The following is a 19,679-nucleotide window of genomic DNA, read 5'->3' as shown; positions in this document are numbered from 1 at the left end:
ATTTATTTTTAAACATTTTTCGTGTGAACTCCTGCTAAATCAAATGCACCCCAACACGCACACACTCTGCGCACACACATCTTGTACCCTCATCATGTCGAGGTTGCTGAGGAAACATGTAGTTGGTCAAAACCTTCTGTTTGGTTTCAGGGTGGGCTTCTGTCTGCAAGGGGATCAGAGCCTTGGACTGTAAAGACAGACGTATGATTGTGTCAGAATTACATTTTCAATTCAAATCTCGTTTACAGATATATAATCTGGACAAAATACACATGATATCATCAACATCAACATCTGATTCCAACATTTTACTTACATATTTTTTTCAGTGAGAGGCGCAAAAGTTAATAAAGATGACCATTTCAGAGCACTTTGATGCCATAAAAAGGGTGGCAGAAGTGTATTTGGTAAGTGCTTGCCAGCGATCATGACAATAGAAGAATCACACATGACAGGAGGGATGAAATAGTTCATGGTGTTATATTTGTACATTTGCATATTTGTGTTCTTTATGTTCGCATATTAATTGATATTTTAGCTGTCACAAAAGCAAAAAATATGTGAAATGTATCTTTTTTCACAAAAGCTTTTTATAGTTGGGAACTGAAATTTTCCTGAAACTTACTTATATTCTACTGCTGATTACTAAAGAACGGAAAAAGGTAGAAACAAACTTTTTTTTCTGATGAAAGATATGAGTCTAATCGTTCTTATTTTCATATTTATACAGCCATAGAACATAATATTTTGTGTGCTTTCAAAGATCAAGTCAAAATTGTCTGTTGATGAAAATGTCTGGGATTGAATGAGTTAAGTAAAGACGTGCAAGTCTAAATGAAGTCTCAAGTCAAGATAGGCCAGCCAGGTCAAGTGAAGTCTAAAAACATTTTTGAGTATTTACAAGTCATAAGAACTATTGCCCCCCCCCCCCCAAAAAAAAATGCCAAATGTAACAATCTATTAAATCTGAATTGTATTTATATTGCACTTATTGCAAATAGTTTTATTTAGTTCTGACATAGTCAGTAAACAGAAATGTAATCCACATCATCATTGTTTGTTTTTACATGTGACTTTATATTAATAGATGCATTCAATGACAGATTCTGTGGAATTATATGTTTGAATCTCCACTGACGGTATTCGTCAGGAAGGGCAAAATAAAGGCCCCAAGCCAAAAACCCATATGCAGATCAAAATGATCTGATGTGGCGACTCCGTAAGGAAAAAGCCGAAAGAAAAAATCACATTAGTTGAATACTCTGAACACATTTACTCAAAATATCAAGTATTTTTCCAAGTCATCAGACTAAAGTCCAAGTCGAGTCGTGAGTCATTGATGTCATAGCCCAAGTGGAGTTGCAAGTATTAGATGATTTTGTCAAGGCCAGTTCATTGTCATCAAAATTATGACTTGAGTCCAAGTCGCGTCACTCGAGTCCACACCTGTGTTGCTAGCTGATTCATTTTGTATTACATACATGTAACAGCTAGGAGAGTTCCGTGGAGGAAGGAAGCGCTACCTGATTGTCAGAAAGCCAGAGAGCTGCCAGGTCCTTCAGCTTAGTAAAGGTGAACGGTAGATTCTTTAACCTGACAATGAGAGACAAGGGAGGGGAATGGGAGAGAAAGATGTTTCCTGTGCCCACGTACTGTACAGCCCGCAGAGCATGTAACCATAGCAACACACTCTCTTGTTGCCATGGGAACTGCTGGCAATAAGAGCAACTAGACAATCATTGATAAAAGTTCCCTATAGGTGTGTGTGTGTGTACCTGTTATCACTAAGGTTTAGGACTCGTAGTTTGGTCATCTGTCCGATCTCATCGGGAAGGAACTCAAGTTTGTTGGAGCGTAGCGACATCACTGTCACATTCTTACAGTTACCGATCTTAACACAGATACAAAAAATAGTTTATCAGGTCATGCAACATCGCAACATCCCAGCATGGAGGAAGTCTCTCCCTTAAGAAACGCGGGTAAGCAGTCACCTCTCTTGGAAGTTCTGTGAGAAAGTTCTCATCAGCAGCAAAGGTACGCAGACTGTGCAGGTAGCCAATAGTAGGAGGCAGTGACTCCAGCTCATTACAACTACAGTCCAGTTCCTCCAGCAAACAGAGACTGAGTGGAAGACATGGTGAGAAACAGAGAAAACGGCAAAGAAATAAAGCAAATCATTCTGCAGGAGCCTTACTGTGATTGAACATGACGGTTTTATCAGCCAATTGAGGCATGAAAATGATATACTGGATCATATTGGTATGGAATGAATCAAAAGTCATGTATTCATTACAATACAATGCCGAGGTTATTTTTTTAACCCTCAATCATGTTCTTCAATGCGGAGCTGAATTTACTCCCAGTACCATCCATGTCAGGCCCTCAACAGGGCCTTTTGACCCCTTTGTCTACAATCAGTGGCCTGCCCAACAGAAGACCAATGCTAATGAGACAACAATTTACTGTCATTGTTAACATTGGAAGAGTCAGCCTTTATAATTCCCACCAGCCTGGACCATCTGGGCCACCATACGGTCGGAGGAGAGAGAAGAGGAGGGGAGTTTCTTATCCTTTATTTAGATGTCTTACCAGCCCAGCACAGAAATCCTTAAAGCATTGCCAGGTGTCACACTTGAAGCAAGAAGGCCCTCCAATCTAGTCTAGTCTCTAGTCTAGATCTAGCCCAGGGGTGGGCAAACTACGGCCCGGGGGCCACATCCGGCCCGCCAAGTGTTTGAATACGGCCCGCCCAATCTTTCCAAAGTATTTCATTTAAACTCAACATACAACCTGGCATCATGGCCTGAGCCAACCTTTTGATGGTTTTATCAATTTCGTTTTTTGAAAAAAGGGACACAAGCACATAATAATAATAATAATAATAATAATTATTATTATTATTAGATTATTATAATTAATATTAGAACTATTATGATTATTATGATTATTATATTAATGCCAATTATTATATTAATTATATATAATATTATTGTTATATTTGCATATTTTACATAATAATAATATAATAATTATTATTTTACTTTTATTGTAATTATTATAATATTTTATTATTTTTCAAATATTTAAATATAAATATAAAATAATAAATAATAATAGCAGATTGCATGACAATTTTACAGATACAATAATACCAGGTGGACTGTTATGTGTAAAATATATAGCCTGCCGCCCCCCCCCCCCCCCGTAAATTTTGTCATATCAATGCGGCCCACGAGTCAAAAAGTTTGCCCACCCCTGATCTAGCCTCTCATTAAAAACAGATGTTTATTTGCTAATGTACCGGTATATGGCTGAGAGCATCATCTAAATGAGCAGATATACAGCGGATGAGTTAAATAGTTGTACAGTACATGGTGTAAATAAAGTATTTTATTATCTGATACATTGCATGGAAAATGTATTTAATTTTCTATATATTTGTGGTTCACCGGTAAATGTTTTGTTCATGTAGATGATTCCTAATTAAACAGAAATAAAACATCTGCCACCATTATAAATGTTCTGAAACACCAGTTTAGTTACGTCATTATAGTGGATCTGAGCCGGAAAAAAAACACACCGCTCGATGCCTGCATAATGTCATTGTGAGCTGTCACCAGGACGCGTGACACCTCATGGTGCCTTAATTCAGCAATGTTTTGCTTATTATTTGGCTTTTTGCTGCAATGCTTATTCCAATGAATGGACTTGGACCTGGCCTTCATGCATGACATGATGCAAGACATCGGTGCTCAAGAACTTAGCTCAATTAGCATCTAAACTTCCACTCGAATATATGTAAACAAATACAGTAGATCCCCGCTATTCGCAGGGGGTTGCAAAAACGTGAATAATTAAGACGCTTGTAAAAAATGTTCACTCAACTTGCTCACTGTGCAACCAAAAAAATAGTACAAGTAACAAATGTGGACTACACAACGTAACTGCACCATGGACTATGTGGTATAAAAATAAAAGATTACACACTAATGCATATGGAAAGCAATACCATTTTATTGTAATTCATAACCCGCATAGGCATATTGGGTAACTTTCACTTTCAGCGTATGTGTGGGCTTCCCAAAAATTGCTTTGCATGAATATTAGCATGTTAGCATCTACTTTGATACCTGCATAGTCCATGTGGTGAAGTTACATTGTGTATTTTGGTGGTTTGTGATGTGTCAGTAATATAGCCCCCCCTTTTCGAGGGGGTCCCCAAAAGAACAAGACTACTTTCTATGCAACCCAATAAACGAATAAACAATCTAAATATGGACAGCACGAGCACAAAATGGTGGGCTTACCCACAGATTAAAAAAAAAAAAATCTGAGAATTGCAGGGATCCACTGTATGTATAAATGTAAATATTAGCATCCAAGTATGAGTTGATTAATATGAAAAATAGGCAGCGAAAACATGGGAATAATTACTGGAGGTCACTGTCATAACTGAAGGAGTAAGCAAGGGACATGTTAAGGTCTTTATGGTTTTATCAGAGGGGAAATATTGGATCCACAGGTCTACTTATTGAATCTATAGCCAGGGATTCGTTCAGAAAAACAGAATTGTTTGTGAGTGCATTCAGAATATGCTTAACTGAATAAGTTATAATAATAAAAATAATATCAGTGCTGAAATGGTTTCTGGCTTGTATTTGTTGTCTCCATCGTGCTACATAATGATGTGCTCTGATCAGATTGGATTTAATTTAAAATATCTCCACATGAATTCTCATATTTGATTTTCTAAACTTTGATAGAAAGTAAACATATTGATATTGACGTCCTTTGACTTTCTTTTTCAGTAGGCTTCGGTTCATCTTCAGTTGACATCATTTTGAATGGAAGTCCTGACAATAAAACACAGTTTAGGGAGGTAATCATGTGGAAACATTTTGTGCACTGAAACCAAATTAAAGTTGAGTTTGCATGAAATCTTAATGCCTTAAAGACATTTCACACAGTGTGTTTGTATCTGTGACAAAGCTGAACAGCTCTCTGTCTCTGAACGCATCCCTGGAGCCACAAACTAATGTTGCTAATGTTACTCACCCTTGCTTGGGCTTCGCGCTAATGCCACAGCAACGCAGCAAGCAACACACAGAATCCCCCCACATTATCAGCCAGCACAATGACAAAGGAAGAGTAGTACACAAGGAAAATGAAAAAAAAACCTCCAAAGAACATATCTATGTCACTTTAATTGGCCTTTATGACTTGCGTGTGGGGGGGGTACTTTCTTACCTCCCGATGGTGCCTGGTAGTGAGGTCAACTGGTTGTCATCCACCTTCAGTGTCGTCAGCTTCTTTAACATTCCTGTTAAACATGCAAATACATCATTTTTGTTGACAAGAAATGCACACATACATAATTACTATGCTATATCACTATGTGCTTGTCAACTACTATAATGAGCATTAATGCATAGTATATGCATTTATATGTGTCTATATGTGCACACATAAAACTGTACATTTTGGCCTTTTATTGTGGCCAGCCTGATGCACACATAGACAATAATCACTGGAGATGGATGGATTATCCTGGCAAAGGAGAAGTGGCTGATTTAGACATATTTGTGAATATTATTTTGGAGAAATAGGCCTTATGTGTACATATAAAAAGTTTGTCATGTTTGAGTTCAGCTCATGAAACACAGGGGATAGATAGTGTAGATATATATTTATTTTTTTTTGCAAATTTATTTAGTAATTCACATTTGCATATATAGTAATTCTATTATTCTTGTACACATTCTTGTGTCCAAACAAACAGAATAATTAAAAATAATGTCAACTATATTGGGTAATACGCGTGTAAAGGTGACTATAGGGGTGTTATTTTATGTCTGGAAGGCTCTAATAATGTACATAGAAGATTGTAAACGATTACAACAAAACAGGTACTACAAGGTGTCATTCATTCATTCATTTTCTACACTGCTTATCCTCACGAGGGTCGCGGGGATGCTGGAGCCTATCCCAGCTGTCTTTGGGCGAGAGGTGGGGACTGGTCGCCAGCCAATCACAGGGCACATATAGAAAAACAAGCATTCACACCACACTCATGAGATGAGATGATGCACAAGATTGGGTCCATGGGAACAAGAGATGACATTTTAATATTCATTTTTTTAATGCAGGTGTGTTTTGAAATGTTTATTGTCCCACAAATTGCCGCTAAACCAAGGGTCTCAAACACGCGGCCCGTGGGCCAAATGTGGCCCGCAGGACACTAGTTTGAGGCCCCAGCCTTGATATGAAAGTTTAATGTTAGTGCGGCCCGCGCAAGTTTGATATGGATGCTGTATGGTATCATGTACCCAGAAAAATTATTACGTTTGATTAATGGTCATGTTAAAGGTTAAATAACTGTTAATAGTTATCCTCCCTATCCGTGCGGAAGTGGTAAGTTTTTGGCTATTTAAGTTTAAAGGAAATAACTTGAAGGCTGTCGTTTAGGTCGCTAGCTCTCTAGTTTGCGAGTTAGCATGTGTCTCAAGACCCTGCAGTTGCGCAATATGTTGTAAATAAAAAGAGTATAAATGTGACTATAGTCGTGTTTTGTCATGTCTACAGGGCTCTAATAATGCTTTGTTCATTTTAATCTGAAAAAAATAATTTGTCTACCCACCAACTATATGTGGTTTCTTAAGTTTTTATTATTTGCCGTTTTATTATTATTATTATTATATTTATTTATTTATTACTGATTAATTTATTTTCTTTATTCTTGATTTGTTTATTTATTTTTCATCTTATTTTGTGTAGAAAAATAAAAAGTAAGATATTTGAGAACAGTGGAATGTTTTTATCAGAGCTTTTCTTGTAGAAAATTGGAACCAAAGCGAAGTTTTTTGTTTTTAATAAATGCGTTTTGTTTTTTTTTGGAAAACCTGATGCGGCCCAGTCCCACCCAGACCCGAGCTCCAGTGGCCCCCAAGTAAATTGAGTTTGAGACCCCTGCGCTAAACAATATTATTGTCTACATTTTTGCGGACCAAATAAACCACTAATGTTATGATAGTATCATCCTTCCATGTTCTATGACGGTTATCCTAATTAGAGTCGTGGGGGTATGCTGGAGGGGCGGGGTACACCCTGGACTGATTCCCAGCCAATTGCAGGGCACATACAGTACAGACAAACAAGCATTCACTCATGCCCCCCTTACTGTTTATTTATATTCTAGTGATGTGTGCATCTGATGACCTACCTATCGAGTCAGGGAGGTGCTGAAGCATGTTGGAGGATAGCAAAAGATCTTCTAAGGCCTCACATCCTGAAACATCTGTGTCCAAATTCTCAATACGATTCTTAGCTAAGTCTAAGTAGCGCAACTGGCGAAGTTTTCCTAATGACTGCAGAGTAAGGGAAATAAAGGAAGCAATTAATTGAAAGTTAAGATGTAGAGCGCATGAGACGAAGGCACGCTTACCCCTGGTATGGACTGGAGAGAGTTGTTATCCATCCACAGTTCCTTTAGGTTGTGGATCTGCTCCAACACCTCTGGCTAGTATGCAAACGGGACAAATAAGTCAATAAAATTCACTAAAATGTATAGAACATATATAATATCGGGTGAGACCACACATTGAACTTGCTCTCTGACCCTGCTATAACATCTTGTCAGCTTCCATCCTGCATTCTCTCCCTCAGCTCCCTCAAAGCACTGTGTCCCATTTCATGGTCCAGCTGAACCCTTGCCTCACGCCTTAATGAGATGAGGTCACCAGAGGATTTGTAATATTGTGCAATGGCTTTTGAAATGTGAAACTTCCGAGGAGGTTGACCCCCAAAATGGAACATACCACCTTCTCCCTCTCATCAGATTAAGATAACATACATCCAAAAAAAAAAAAAAAACATTCTCACCACTTCAGAAAATTCATTGCTTCCCAGATCCAACCTCTCCAACTGTGTTAGTCGATGGATGGACCTGAAACGAGGGAATGCAAAACACTTATTGTTACAACAAATTGGGAATATTCACAGTAAACAAACGGTGGTTAAATTCAAAGTTGTGTAACATATTTTACGTTTTGATTCCTTTTATATTGGTTCCTCGCACTATCCACTCAGATAACCTTGCTTCCGGTGTTCATTGTTCCCCTCCAGCGTTTTTTGGTGCCGCAGTTTAGTTTTAGCATGTCCTTCTTATTATGGCTTGTTGTTTTCCTCGTTGTTACATCCCAGCCGCCATTTTGGTAATGGTAATGGTTTTATTTCATTTGAACATGCATCATTACAAATGAATGCATCCCATAATCAGTTCACAGTTCCACATGTCCAAAAGAAGTAGGAAGAAGCTAAGCTTATTAAATCCTACCCCTCCATCTGGTACTTTTACAATCAGTAACTGTTACATTTGTTCACTTCCTGCTTTCATAATATAGTTTAATTTTTTTTTTTTACATTTTATTTTTGTCACGTACCAAAGTACGAGGTGATATGACCATACAATGACATTTCTTTCCATATTTTGGCATAGCAACGTTTTTCTATGTAGTCCTTTTCTGTTTTTTTCATGGCGCTTTTTTCTCCGAGTGTCTCTAGTTCAGAGGTATTCAAACCTTTTTCCACTCAGGATCACATACTGAAAAATGAAAAAATGCATGTGTTGTAAACCAACACATGTACATATGCTAAGCTTTTATATGTATTTCATATTTCTTTTTCTCTTAATGTTTTGACTTTATTGTCATAAAATTACAGCTGCTTTTTCAGTTTATGGAGCTGTTTTTTAAGCTATTTTATCTTTATTTTGTTATTTTGGTTCTCATAAATTATTGTAAAATTATTATAAAAAATAAACATCTTTTAACTCTGGAGGATGATATTGTCATGAAATTCTGATTTTTTAAAAAATTCTGATTTCAAAATATTATGAAAATAATGACATTTTGAATTTATTCTTTAAAAATTACTACAGATTTTTCAATTTTTGCTGTTTTTTTTTGTTTTTTAGTTCTTAAATATAAAGATTGTGCTGAGCACCAGTAAAAAAAAAAAAACTGCGGTCTGCAAATGGGACGCACTTTGGACACCCCTGTCAAAGTCGCTGCTGTTCGGTACTTTTTGTGCTTGTGAAGCACTTTGTAATTTTATACATAGAGGCCTTCAAAACTGTTTTCTTCATCTTGATATATATTATATATTCAAGTCATACCAGTCAGGAAGGAATGTAGCTTTAATTCACACATCTTGGAAAGCAAACTAATGTGTAGTATAATAACAATAATAATCAGTGGAGCTGAAAAAGTAAGACACTATCTTACTTTGGCATGGTTTTCAGGTGGTTCTCCCTCAGCTCCAGGATCCGAAGTTTGGAAAGTCTGAACAAATGCAAACAAATGTAGATTTCATTCACACCAGCCTCCTTAAGAGTTTTAGTATTACCTATGGAGCATAGGATTGTAATCCACCCAAAATGACCGAAATTAAATCATCTCATTGTCATAAGGGCTCATTTATTTATTTAAAAATTGAATGTAATGCAACACTTTTGTTTTTCCTCAACTGGATACCATCCATCCATTTTCTATACCGCTTATCCTCATTGGGTTGTATGCTGGAGCCTATCCCAGCTGACTTCAAGCGAGAGACGGGGTACACCCTGGACCAGCCAATCGCAGTCAATTGGATACCACCAAGGCATAATAAAAAAAAAAGTTATTGTCGAACATTGTCTCAGAAAATAGTGTATAGTCCCTGTGGGTCCACTACTGTGTTGCAGAAATAAAAGTCAGTTGAACGTTACCGAAAAATCATGATTCTTTTTATAACCTCATTTGTAATCTTTGGTATTATTTAAAATCTTAAAATAATTTTGGTCTTCACTCTTAAAATCAGTCCAACTTGCACAATAAAGGGACATTACTTGAAAATGTAAAAAGGCTTACAAAACAGTGATCCATATTTAAAGAGGAAGCTTTGTGATAATAATATCGACTAATCAGTGTTTTTATAATTTTATATTAGGCTTTACCCTCATTTTTGATGTTGTGTTTTTTTTGTTTTGGTTATGTTACTTCTACAATGTACAACGGACCGTAAAGCCCCGATTGTACTCCTTGTCAGAGTTGAGCGTGTGACGGGACATCAACTCTGTGATGAGAAACCACAACTCTCATTGACAAGTTAGCTTCCAGATCATCAGTTGCCTCCCTAAATCATGGTAATTAAAGAGAAGGGGAGCATTAGTGCAGCTGGAAGTCATGGATGCGTAACAACAGGTAGTAGACCCAGCCAGCGTTGCAGCAGCTCAAGGATTTCTTCGGGAGGGGCACGTAATTCTGGGTAAGGAAACTGAAACAGGCAAAATTCAACGGGAGCAGCCAAGCATACATGCGTTTTCTAGGGTCAAAACGCACACTGTGTACAAAAAATGTGTACATGTTGGCAGGTCTTTAATTGTGTGGGTCAAATCCCTTTGTGTCCCTGCATTTACTTTGTAAAAATCACAAAAAAAAACACTTGAGAAAAGAAAAAATATTAGTATTAATAGTGAAAAATTCCAATTCCAATAACAGACATTCAAAATGCATAGAATTACCTGCCAAAGTTCGCCGGCAAATACTCCAGGAAGGCATCGTTTAAAAAGAGCTGAGTCAGATTCAGGAGTTGTGTAAAACCATCAGGGAGCCTGCAAGACAAAAAATATAGTACAATGAAGAAAAAAGAACTTGACTATTTTCATTCTATGGTCTCTTTTTTTTAATCTCCGTTGTAGATATCGCTTATTTAACAAATATGTATACAATTTGACAAAATAACATTGACAAAATAGGCAAAATCTGGGATTTTCAAAGTGAACAGCTTGTTTCCTCTCTCACCAAAGTAACTAAAAGCAAGTTAATTCTGCCTTTAACAATCTTTTTTCTTTATTTGTTGTGTCTCAAGTTGCCGCTACAAGTCTTGCCTGCCTCCCACTTTGAAAACCACTGGACTAAACATGACAGTGAAGATAACAGGAGGACAGTTCCAGTGTATGCTTTGCTCCCAGTGTCTTACTTGGTGATGGGGTTGACACTAGCCTCTACCACTGACAGGCCTTTACAGCATTTGATATTGTCTGGAAACTCTTGGATACCTGTCACAAAAGGGAAGAAAAAAAGAAGTGTCACATATTTCTGTGTAGCTTTTTAGTTTGAAATTACTATCATTATGATGTTTAATTGGATTGTCTATATAATTACCGTAAATGATTTCCTTTGTCTTCTAAATGAGATCATAATGGCAGAAGTGATCATCATCATCTTTAAAGATGAAGTAAGAAATGTCTGTTTTACTCCTGGACCTCCCCAGTTTTCAGAGTGAAAATTAGTAATTTACCTTCGTAACATATTGCCTCTCAAAATATCATATGCAAGTGGTCTTTTGGGTTACAAATGAGTTTTGTGTCAGAACTGGTACCTAAATGAACTTCACACTGCATACAGAACAAATGAAGGGCATACAGTATAATACACTAATAATAGGAGAACAATTCTGTACTTTTATCCTTATTGTATTTCCACCTTCTCAAAGGAGACCTATTTGTATTGAGTTGTGGTCTCCTATAGAGATCATCATTTTGAAGTGAATATTTTAATATAAAATTATTATTCAAGTATTCATGACACCAAAACATGTTCATTTTTTTTTTAACTTTGAAAGGCATATTTCCTGTCGGAGACTAGAAGGAGGAAGGCCCGTCACTCTAAAGCAGGGGTGGGCAAACTACGGCCCGGGGGCCACATCCGGCCCGCCAAGTGTTTGAATGCGGCCCGCCCAATCTTTCCAAAGTATTTCATTTAAACTCAACATACAACCTGGCATCATGGCCTGAGCCAACCTTTTGATGGTTTTATCAATTTCGTTTTTTGACATGGTCTGTTGTTTACAAAGTGCTCCTGAAAAAAGGGACACAAGCACATAATAATAATAATTATTATTATTATTAGATTATTATAATTATTATTAGAACTATTATGATTATTATAATTATTATATTAATTATATATAATATTATTGTTATATTTGCATATTTTACATAATAATAATATAATAATTATTATTTTAATTTTATTGTAATTATTATAATATTTTATTATTTTTCAAATATTTAAATATAAATATAAAATAATAAATAATAATAGCAGATTGCATGACAATTTTACAGATACAATAATACCAGGTGGACTGTTACATGTAAAATATATAGTCTGCCCCCCCCCCGTAAATTTTGTCATATCAATGCGGCCTGCGAGTCAAAAAGTTTGCCCACCCCTGGGATAAGCGGTAGAAAATGAATGAATTAAATAAAATTATTTAAATCATTTTTTTTTACCATTTTTACTAATGTCCAGCTCTTTTAGGTTGACCAGGCTGGCAATGGTGGTCGGCAGGTTGGACAGATCGTTATCAGGCATGCTCAGCTTCTTCAAGGACTGGCAGTTGAAGAGTTGCTATGGAAACACAAAGCAAATAAAAGAGAATATTATATAATATTGTTATTAAATAAAACAAAATTGACTTTGACTAAGAAATCATCATCAAGAAGTCATCAAATAGTAAAAATCAACAAATCCAACGTGTCTATGGGCTGCGTTGTGTTCGTATATTAAAATATGTATTTCTCTGGCAGATCAGGATGTGGCCCAATAAGAGTTTAATCTCTACGTGTCTTCAACATTATTTCTCTTCTCTGAACTGAGATTACATTAGCATACACATAAATGAATAACCATCTGTCATTTTGGTCTTTTCTCCCACGGTACTGTTTCAATGCCACTTTTCGGCTGCAAGGTCCTTACCTGGCTCAACACAAATTCTATTTACTATACCCCTCCACTGGCAAAAATAATTAATATCATGTACAATGAGGTACTGAATTTCAAGTACATGGTCAGTCAGAGAGGCAATACTATATGGGCGGCATGAACCACTGCTGCTCCTTGGTCATTCGTCATTACCTTCATTTTAACGTTTGAGGATAAACGGACAGAAATGACAAAAATAAACATTGTTGCTACTTGTTTGTTTTTAATGTTATTTTATGTTTGATATTAATGAAAAACAGAAAATCCATTATTTATAACTTAAACAACAGAATTCTACTAGGTTGCAGTACAATGGTAAATAGTTTATTTAAGGGGACGGCCTTACCTTCCTTAACGGACACTCCATAAAAACAACGTTTCTGTTCACATTTTTATGTGCTGAACTCAAAAATCTAAAACCTTTTCAATGTACTGTATTTTCAGGATAAATCAGTATAAATCAGTCCGGTATTGTTAGGTGTTAATGCATTAGTGGAGAGTTGCATCATCACCTCTTTTTGCTTCTTAGACAAAAAAAACATATACCGTATTTTTTGGACTATAAGTCGCTCCAGAGCATAGTAAGTCGCACAAGGCCAAAAATGTATAATTAGGTTAAAAAAAAAAACATATAAGTCGCTCCTGAGTATAAGTCGCATTTTTTGCAGGTAATTTATTTTACAAACTACTTGACCAAAACAGACACTACGTCCTCTTGGAAGGCAAGTTCTAACAATAAAACAGGCTGAAAATATGCTAACACAATGGTTATAACAGAAAAGGTGTCCAGCGTTTATGTAACATAAACAGTTTTTTTATTCATAAGTCGCTCTGGAGTATAAGTCGCAGGAACAGCCAACCTATGAAAAAAATTGTGACTTATAGTCTGGAAAATACGGTAAATAAGGCATTTGGGATTGTAAAAACGTATAAACACTTTTAATACGTGACATGACGCCTTTGTATAATTGTATCAAACAGCCTATTTTAAAACTTCATTTTTGGATTTACAAATACATTAAAATCATACGTCTGTATTTATGTACTCCGTGGCTGACTCAACAACTACAATCTCCTGGCTAGACATAATTAGTGTCCTAATTAAACAACATTACTGCCTAAAATAGCATTTCTCAATCCACTCAGGTAAAAGAGTTCTGTACAGGAGTGGTAGTGGCTTAGGAGGTAGAGTAGGTGGTCCTGAAATTGAATGGTTGATAGTTTGATCCTTGCTCCACCCAGTCACTGTTGTTGAGTCCATGGGAAAGATACTTGTCGCTACAGATGTAGTTAACCACCAGTGTGTGATTGAGGAGTGAAGTGTTATGGGCAAAACCAGTCATTTTCCTTAGAGTGTGAGTGTGTCTAGAGCAGGGGTCTCAAACACGCGGCCCGCGGGCCAAATGTGGCCCACAGGACACTAGTTTGAGGCCCCCGCCTTGATATGAAAGTTTAATGTTAGTGCGGCCCGCGCAAGTTTGATATGGATGCTGTATGGTATCATGTACCCAGAAAAAAATTATTACGTTTGATTAATGTTCATGTTAAAGGTTAAATAACTGTTAATAGTTATCCTCCCTATCCGTGTGGAAGTGGTAAGTTTTTGGCTATTTAAGTTTAAAGAAAATAACTTGAAGGCTACCGTTTAAGTCGCTAGCTCTCTAGTTTGCGAGTTAGCATGTGTCTCAAGACCCTACAGTTGCACAATATGTTGTAAATAAAAAAGTATAAATGTGACTATAGTTGTGTTTTGTCATGTCTACAGGGCTCTAATAATGCTTTGTTCATTTTAATCTGAAAAAAATAATTTGCCCAGACCCTAGCTCCAGTGGCCCCCAGGTAAATTGAGTTTGAGGCCCCTGGTCTAGAGTGTGTAACTTATACACCTATATGGGTGCAGTCTGTTTGAGTGAAAGCCTCTTTGTAGTTTAAGAACTAAACACTGGGTCAGTTTAGCATGAAACAGCCTCAGCGGAGAAACTAATGGAGCCTGGAAACCACAAAGCAGAACTAAAACGATCATGCCAAGGTCAAAAATTTCAGTCATGAATTTTTAACTTCCCATTTACCTTGGGTAGTTCCTCAATCTGGTTGGCGTCCAGGTAGAGCTCCTCCAGAGTTCTCTCAAAGCTGAATATTTCCTTGGGGACCTGCTGCAGGCTGCAGTGAGAGTAGTCTAACACCGAGATCACTTCTTCCTCCCCTCGAAAACACCGGCATGGCACCAGCCGACCAATCAGCTTCCGTTTTGTGGTCATTTCCAGACACTGTACTATAGAGGCAAAAGAGAAGAAAAAAACGCTCTTGTTGAGAAGTTCTATAATATGTATACGTATTCATGTCCATTCATATCCATGTTGAATCATGCTTCCATCATTTCCACACTCATTGATTTGAAACCGCCATTATCAGAGCCGATCGGCAATTGTAGGCCACAAACAACCATTCACACTCATATTCATACAGTACCTGGGGACCAAGTAGCCTAAAATGCATGTTATTGAGACATATTGTTTTGCTTTATCTTATCAAATTAAAATTCCAGACCAGCCGTTACTCAAAAACAAAAATGAGTTTTGACCACAGCTAACTCCGTTTCCTGTTAAATCTGGAGACAATAACAATGACCATGATGAGGAAGAGAACAGAGATGACTTTATTGCATTGCAAATCCAAAACAGACATCAGAGTGGAGCCAAATGAAGAGGGATTCCGCAATAAAAACCTGCAGCATTATCTGTTAACACACTCATGTCCAAATACAGATGAATTGAGGTGATAGACAAATGATCTTGAGCTGTGAGAGGGTGTTCGTTGGCCGTACGTCTGGTTAAATAAGATAAAAAGACTACAGATCAGGCAGGAGTGTTTATCTTAAAAGAGCTGCTCCATTAATAATCAATAGATCTTTTTTTTCCACAGTCATGCTGAAAGCACACATAATGAGGAGGACAAGGATTTATAGTTTGTCCACACGTCTGTAAACAAAGCTGTCAGTTGTTTTCAGTGGCGCTCACACCCTCCACTCATCTTACTTACATTGTTGGAAGGTTGAATTCACATGTTTTGAGCGTATTTTATGTCCATAAACTAAACCAGTTAAGCAGTCGGTTCATTCTTATTTTCATTCATTCATTCATTCATTGCTGGAGCCTATCCTAGATGTCTTCAGGCAAGAGGCGGGGTACACCCAGCCAATCACAGGGCACATATAGACAAACAACCATTCACACTCACATTCATACCTATGGACAATTTGGAGTCGCCAATTAACCTAGCATGTTTTTGGAATATGGGAGGAAACCGGAGTACCCGGAGAAAACCCATGCATGCGCTGGGAGAACATGCAAACTCCACACAGGGTGAGGGTCTAATAGCTTCGTGGCATGGACGCTAACCACTCAACCACCGTGCAGCCCTGACTGATGTATTCACCCAATATTGCAATGAAAATGAGACATCAGATCATATCGGTATTGTTAAAAATGATATCGGTGTACTACACAGTACTACACAGAACAACCAAGTTTTGCCTTCAGATTGCAAATATGCAGTTTCCAATGACTGTAATGTGTTAGATTTTGTTCTTCACCTGAATAGTAGCGACAAATGACAAACAGGTACTGCTGCATGCACCTTCCAGTGACCGCAAAGCAGCTGAACATTGCACCAAAGAGGAAACAGAAAACCATAATAGTACCAAATATGTTCTGTTTAATTGTGAAATGCATCTAACAGAATATGTGTGATGTGTTCATTAAATGACATTAGTCTGAGTGAACAGCTCAGTAATGAAGCATATCTTTATTAATTACTACCTTATATTAAGAAATGTAATAGTGGTCCAAGGTAAATTAACTGCTACCATCCCTTTAGCGATAATTATAACTACAGTTATTAAATATGTATCTACGGAAATAATACATTTTATTAGCTACTGCTGCTTGATGACTGTACATTGTACTGATGCTGTGGCATCTAAATGTCAACAGCTTCTTTTCAAGTCAAAAGGTAGTATTACATACCTGACATAGTATTACAATGTCAGGTCTAATGACAAATATATAGGGAGTGAATGGGAGAGAATGGTCACCTTCATGGTACAGATACATCCAGAGAAGGGAGGTACAAACCCACATCTCGCAAAAAAAATATATATTATCATCAAAAAGGGTAAATAAAAAATCCATCTTTATAAAGTATTTGGAAATTTATCAACATTATCTGTCCTTGATTTGGTCTACATTGTGAGTTCTATATGCAAAAAAGATCAAATGAGTGTTTCACGCAATAAATGGTTGACCCAGTCAGAAAGAGTCAAACCACAGCAGTGGAAAAAGTCCACAGACAAAGAAAAAGTCAGCACCAATAGAGTGAAATTGGGAAGTGAGCATGGTTGGCTGTGTTGCCTTTTTGCTGCTGCTATGGCAACAGCATGACAGAGCAGACTGACGCTGCAGAAGCAGAGCTACATGTGGATGTGCAAACACATCCCCGCATTCATTTCAAAGCAATATGAAATCATAAAAAGCAAAGATGTGGTGAGACATTTAGCAAGAACAGACAGCACATGCAAACACCCACCCGCCCACATGCCACACGCATGTTAAACACGCATACACACGACGAGCTAACCGCCATCACGTCATCAATCTTCTGCATTCCATCTCAAGTTGTCTCTTGCAGCTGTTCTGGACTTGAACGTGCATGTGTGGAGATCTCGAACAGCACGAGAGGGTGAAAACCCTCAGGGTCCCATGACAGCCATCACTTCACGTGCAGCCCTGCTATCTCCATAGTAACCGCTGCCATAGCGACGGTCTCCCAGAAGCTGGGTGTATTTTTACTCTTTCTCTCTGTCATAAAACAGAACATGCTGCTCTCAGTGGGCGATCGCTCCACATTTGTCGATGCTTTACATAAACTCAAGTATATCTGACACCTTTAAAATACCTGCAGAAGAAACTTCTTTTTTCCTAGTCTGTCTTTTTCAGTGAAGAGCTAAAAATTGGAAATGACATCCCGAAACACAGCCTGGAGCAGGGGTCAAACACCTTCCTGTTGAGTAGTTGAATTGTTGTCATTGGCTCCCTATCTCACCCTGCTATGTTCACTTCCTGATTTTGCTGACTCACCCATAAAAAGACAGCCCGAATCTTTCCAAGGGCCGCACTACACTGATAACCAAAGCCTGGATCCCCATCAGACTGGGTGGTGATGTAATGATATGTGCCGACACGTGCACATCTGTTTGGGACATGATAATGGTTCTGGATTGCTACATCGCAATCCATCCATAATTGGAACGACTTGTTGAGACATTTTTTGGACTCTAAACAGCTAAAAATCAAATGACTTGATTGTGTATGTTTTGCACTTGATGGTTGGGAAGGCTTTCCCAAGACCCAGGGCTCGACAATAACGATGTACCGATGGCCCGGGGCAAGTTAAAACAAAATTGGGGCAAGTAAATCCAATCAGATATATTCCCGTCGGGCAAGTGCACTTTGGCATGCCATACTGCCAAGAGTTTTTTTTAAAAAGCGGTTCTTGTTGGGTGTTGGTAAAACACGGACTGCGTAATTCCGGTGGTAATTTGCAAACCAATCCTTGCAAATCTTGAAACTGATGAAACAATCACATTACCCAATAACTTGTGTTGTCATTTATTATTTAATAAGCACAATGTTTATCCAATCATGAATGTACTTTTATTTATCAAGGCAAAGTGCCTAGAAGTCTCTTGACAATCCAGATTTCCATGCAACGTCATGATCTATGTCGGAAAACAACCACAAGAAATGATAATCATTTAATCTTTATTTGAGATTCTCAAATAAAGCCACAAAAAATAGATGATATCATTATGGCAGTCTTTTCATTTCACATGGGGCAAGCTCGGGCAAGTAGTTCTCACCTTAAGGATTCCCTATGGGCAAGTCATTTTGGTTTTTAATGTAGAGTCCTGAGACCCAAAGCAATTAGGAATGTATTTTGCTTATATTGATATAATGATAATTTGGCTCTTTCAGTCAATATGACCAAGCTTTGAGGACAAAAAGCCCTCACCCAAACAACTTTATGCTCGACTGAAGTTTAGAGCTGACCACATACAGGAAGACAATTCCTTCTGAATAACGTCTGTTGTCAGAAAAACAACATTTGGCAACAGTAAACATTAACAGCTGTTGAACAGGTTGATGGTTGCATCATGTTCTGGCTAACATTGCACAAAGTGGATGGAATCATGAAAAAAGACTAACTCAGACTGACTCAGCTTCCCTTCAAATACACAACATGTGGTCACAAGAGGATGACTTCATGCGACTGGACAATTCACTGTTATTGGAACATATCATCGTAAAATTTTGTTTAGACTACCGTGAGAATGATTGTCTCTACATGACAGCTGAGATAGACTCCTTGGCAACCCTGAGCAGGATAAGCTGTAGAAAATGGATACATGGATGGATGGGAAAATTGACGGAAAAGATGGGAACTAATACATTCGAACTTCCAGATACCAAAAACATACAATTCTGAATTATCAGTTTCTAGAAAGGCTTTATTTCTCCGGGTACTCCGGTTTCCTCCCACATTCCAAAAACATGCTAGGTTAATTGGCGACTCCAAATTGTCCATAGGTATGAATGTGAGTGTGAATGGTTGTTTGTCTATATGTGCCCTGTGATTGGCTGGCGACCAGTCCAGGGTGTACCCCGCCTCTCCCCCAAAGACAGCTGGGATAGGCTCCAGCACCCCCGTGACCCTCGTGAGGACAAGCAGTATAAAATAAATGAATGAATGATTCCCACTCATCTCATTCACTCTAAGACGATATATTTGCTAAATATGTGATAATATTGTTAAAAA

At 37.7% G+C, this 19,679-nt stretch overlaps 1 protein-coding gene across 19 annotated transcripts in view; it reads right to left on the bottom strand.

Annotated features, from left to right (window-relative positions):
* lrrc7 (leucine rich repeat containing 7) overlaps positions 1 to 19,679 on the bottom strand; it is an 84,316-nt gene that overhangs the window by 22,867 nt on the left and 41,770 nt on the right. For 14 of the 19 annotated variants that reach the window (XR_013627253.1, XR_013627254.1, XM_058072556.2 and 11 more), the window contains 14 exons: positions 14,876 to 15,078; positions 12,335 to 12,452; positions 11,017 to 11,095; positions 10,559 to 10,648; positions 9,282 to 9,338; positions 7,879 to 7,942; positions 7,442 to 7,516; positions 7,220 to 7,364; positions 5,248 to 5,320; positions 5,056 to 5,073; positions 1,992 to 2,121; positions 1,776 to 1,891; positions 1,524 to 1,593; positions 88 to 187 (listed from right to left, as the gene is read on the bottom strand). Coding sequence is in view for 16 of the 19 variants with exons in the window: in XM_078789992.1 (XP_078646118.1) it covers positions 88 to 187; positions 1,524 to 1,593; positions 1,776 to 1,891; positions 1,992 to 2,121; positions 5,056 to 5,073; positions 5,248 to 5,320; positions 7,220 to 7,364; positions 7,442 to 7,516; positions 7,879 to 7,942; positions 9,282 to 9,338; positions 10,559 to 10,648; positions 11,017 to 11,095; positions 12,335 to 12,452; positions 14,876 to 15,078 (1,338 nt within the window). In the remaining 3 variants the exon portion in view is untranslated. Of the gene's footprint in view, positions 1 to 87; positions 188 to 1,523; positions 1,594 to 1,775; positions 1,892 to 1,991; positions 2,122 to 5,055; positions 5,074 to 5,247; positions 5,321 to 7,219; positions 7,365 to 7,441; positions 7,517 to 7,615; positions 7,718 to 7,878; positions 7,943 to 9,281; positions 9,339 to 10,558; positions 10,649 to 11,016; positions 11,096 to 12,334; positions 12,453 to 14,875; positions 15,079 to 19,679 lie in introns of those variants that run through there. The other 5 variants (XM_078789991.1, XM_078789995.1, XM_058072555.2 and 2 more) reach the window with 2 other exon arrangements.

Source organism: Doryrhamphus excisus, linkage group LG4, assembly GCF_037039965.1.
Source record: "Doryrhamphus excisus strain RoL-2023G ecotype Guam linkage group LG4, RoL_Dexc_Guam_v1.1, whole genome shotgun sequence".
NCBI classification, from domain to species: domain Eukaryota; kingdom Metazoa; phylum Chordata; class Actinopteri; order Syngnathiformes; family Syngnathidae; genus Doryrhamphus; species Doryrhamphus excisus.
Note: the sequence above shows the minus strand (reverse complement) of the source record. Positions and strands in the feature narration are given on the sequence as shown.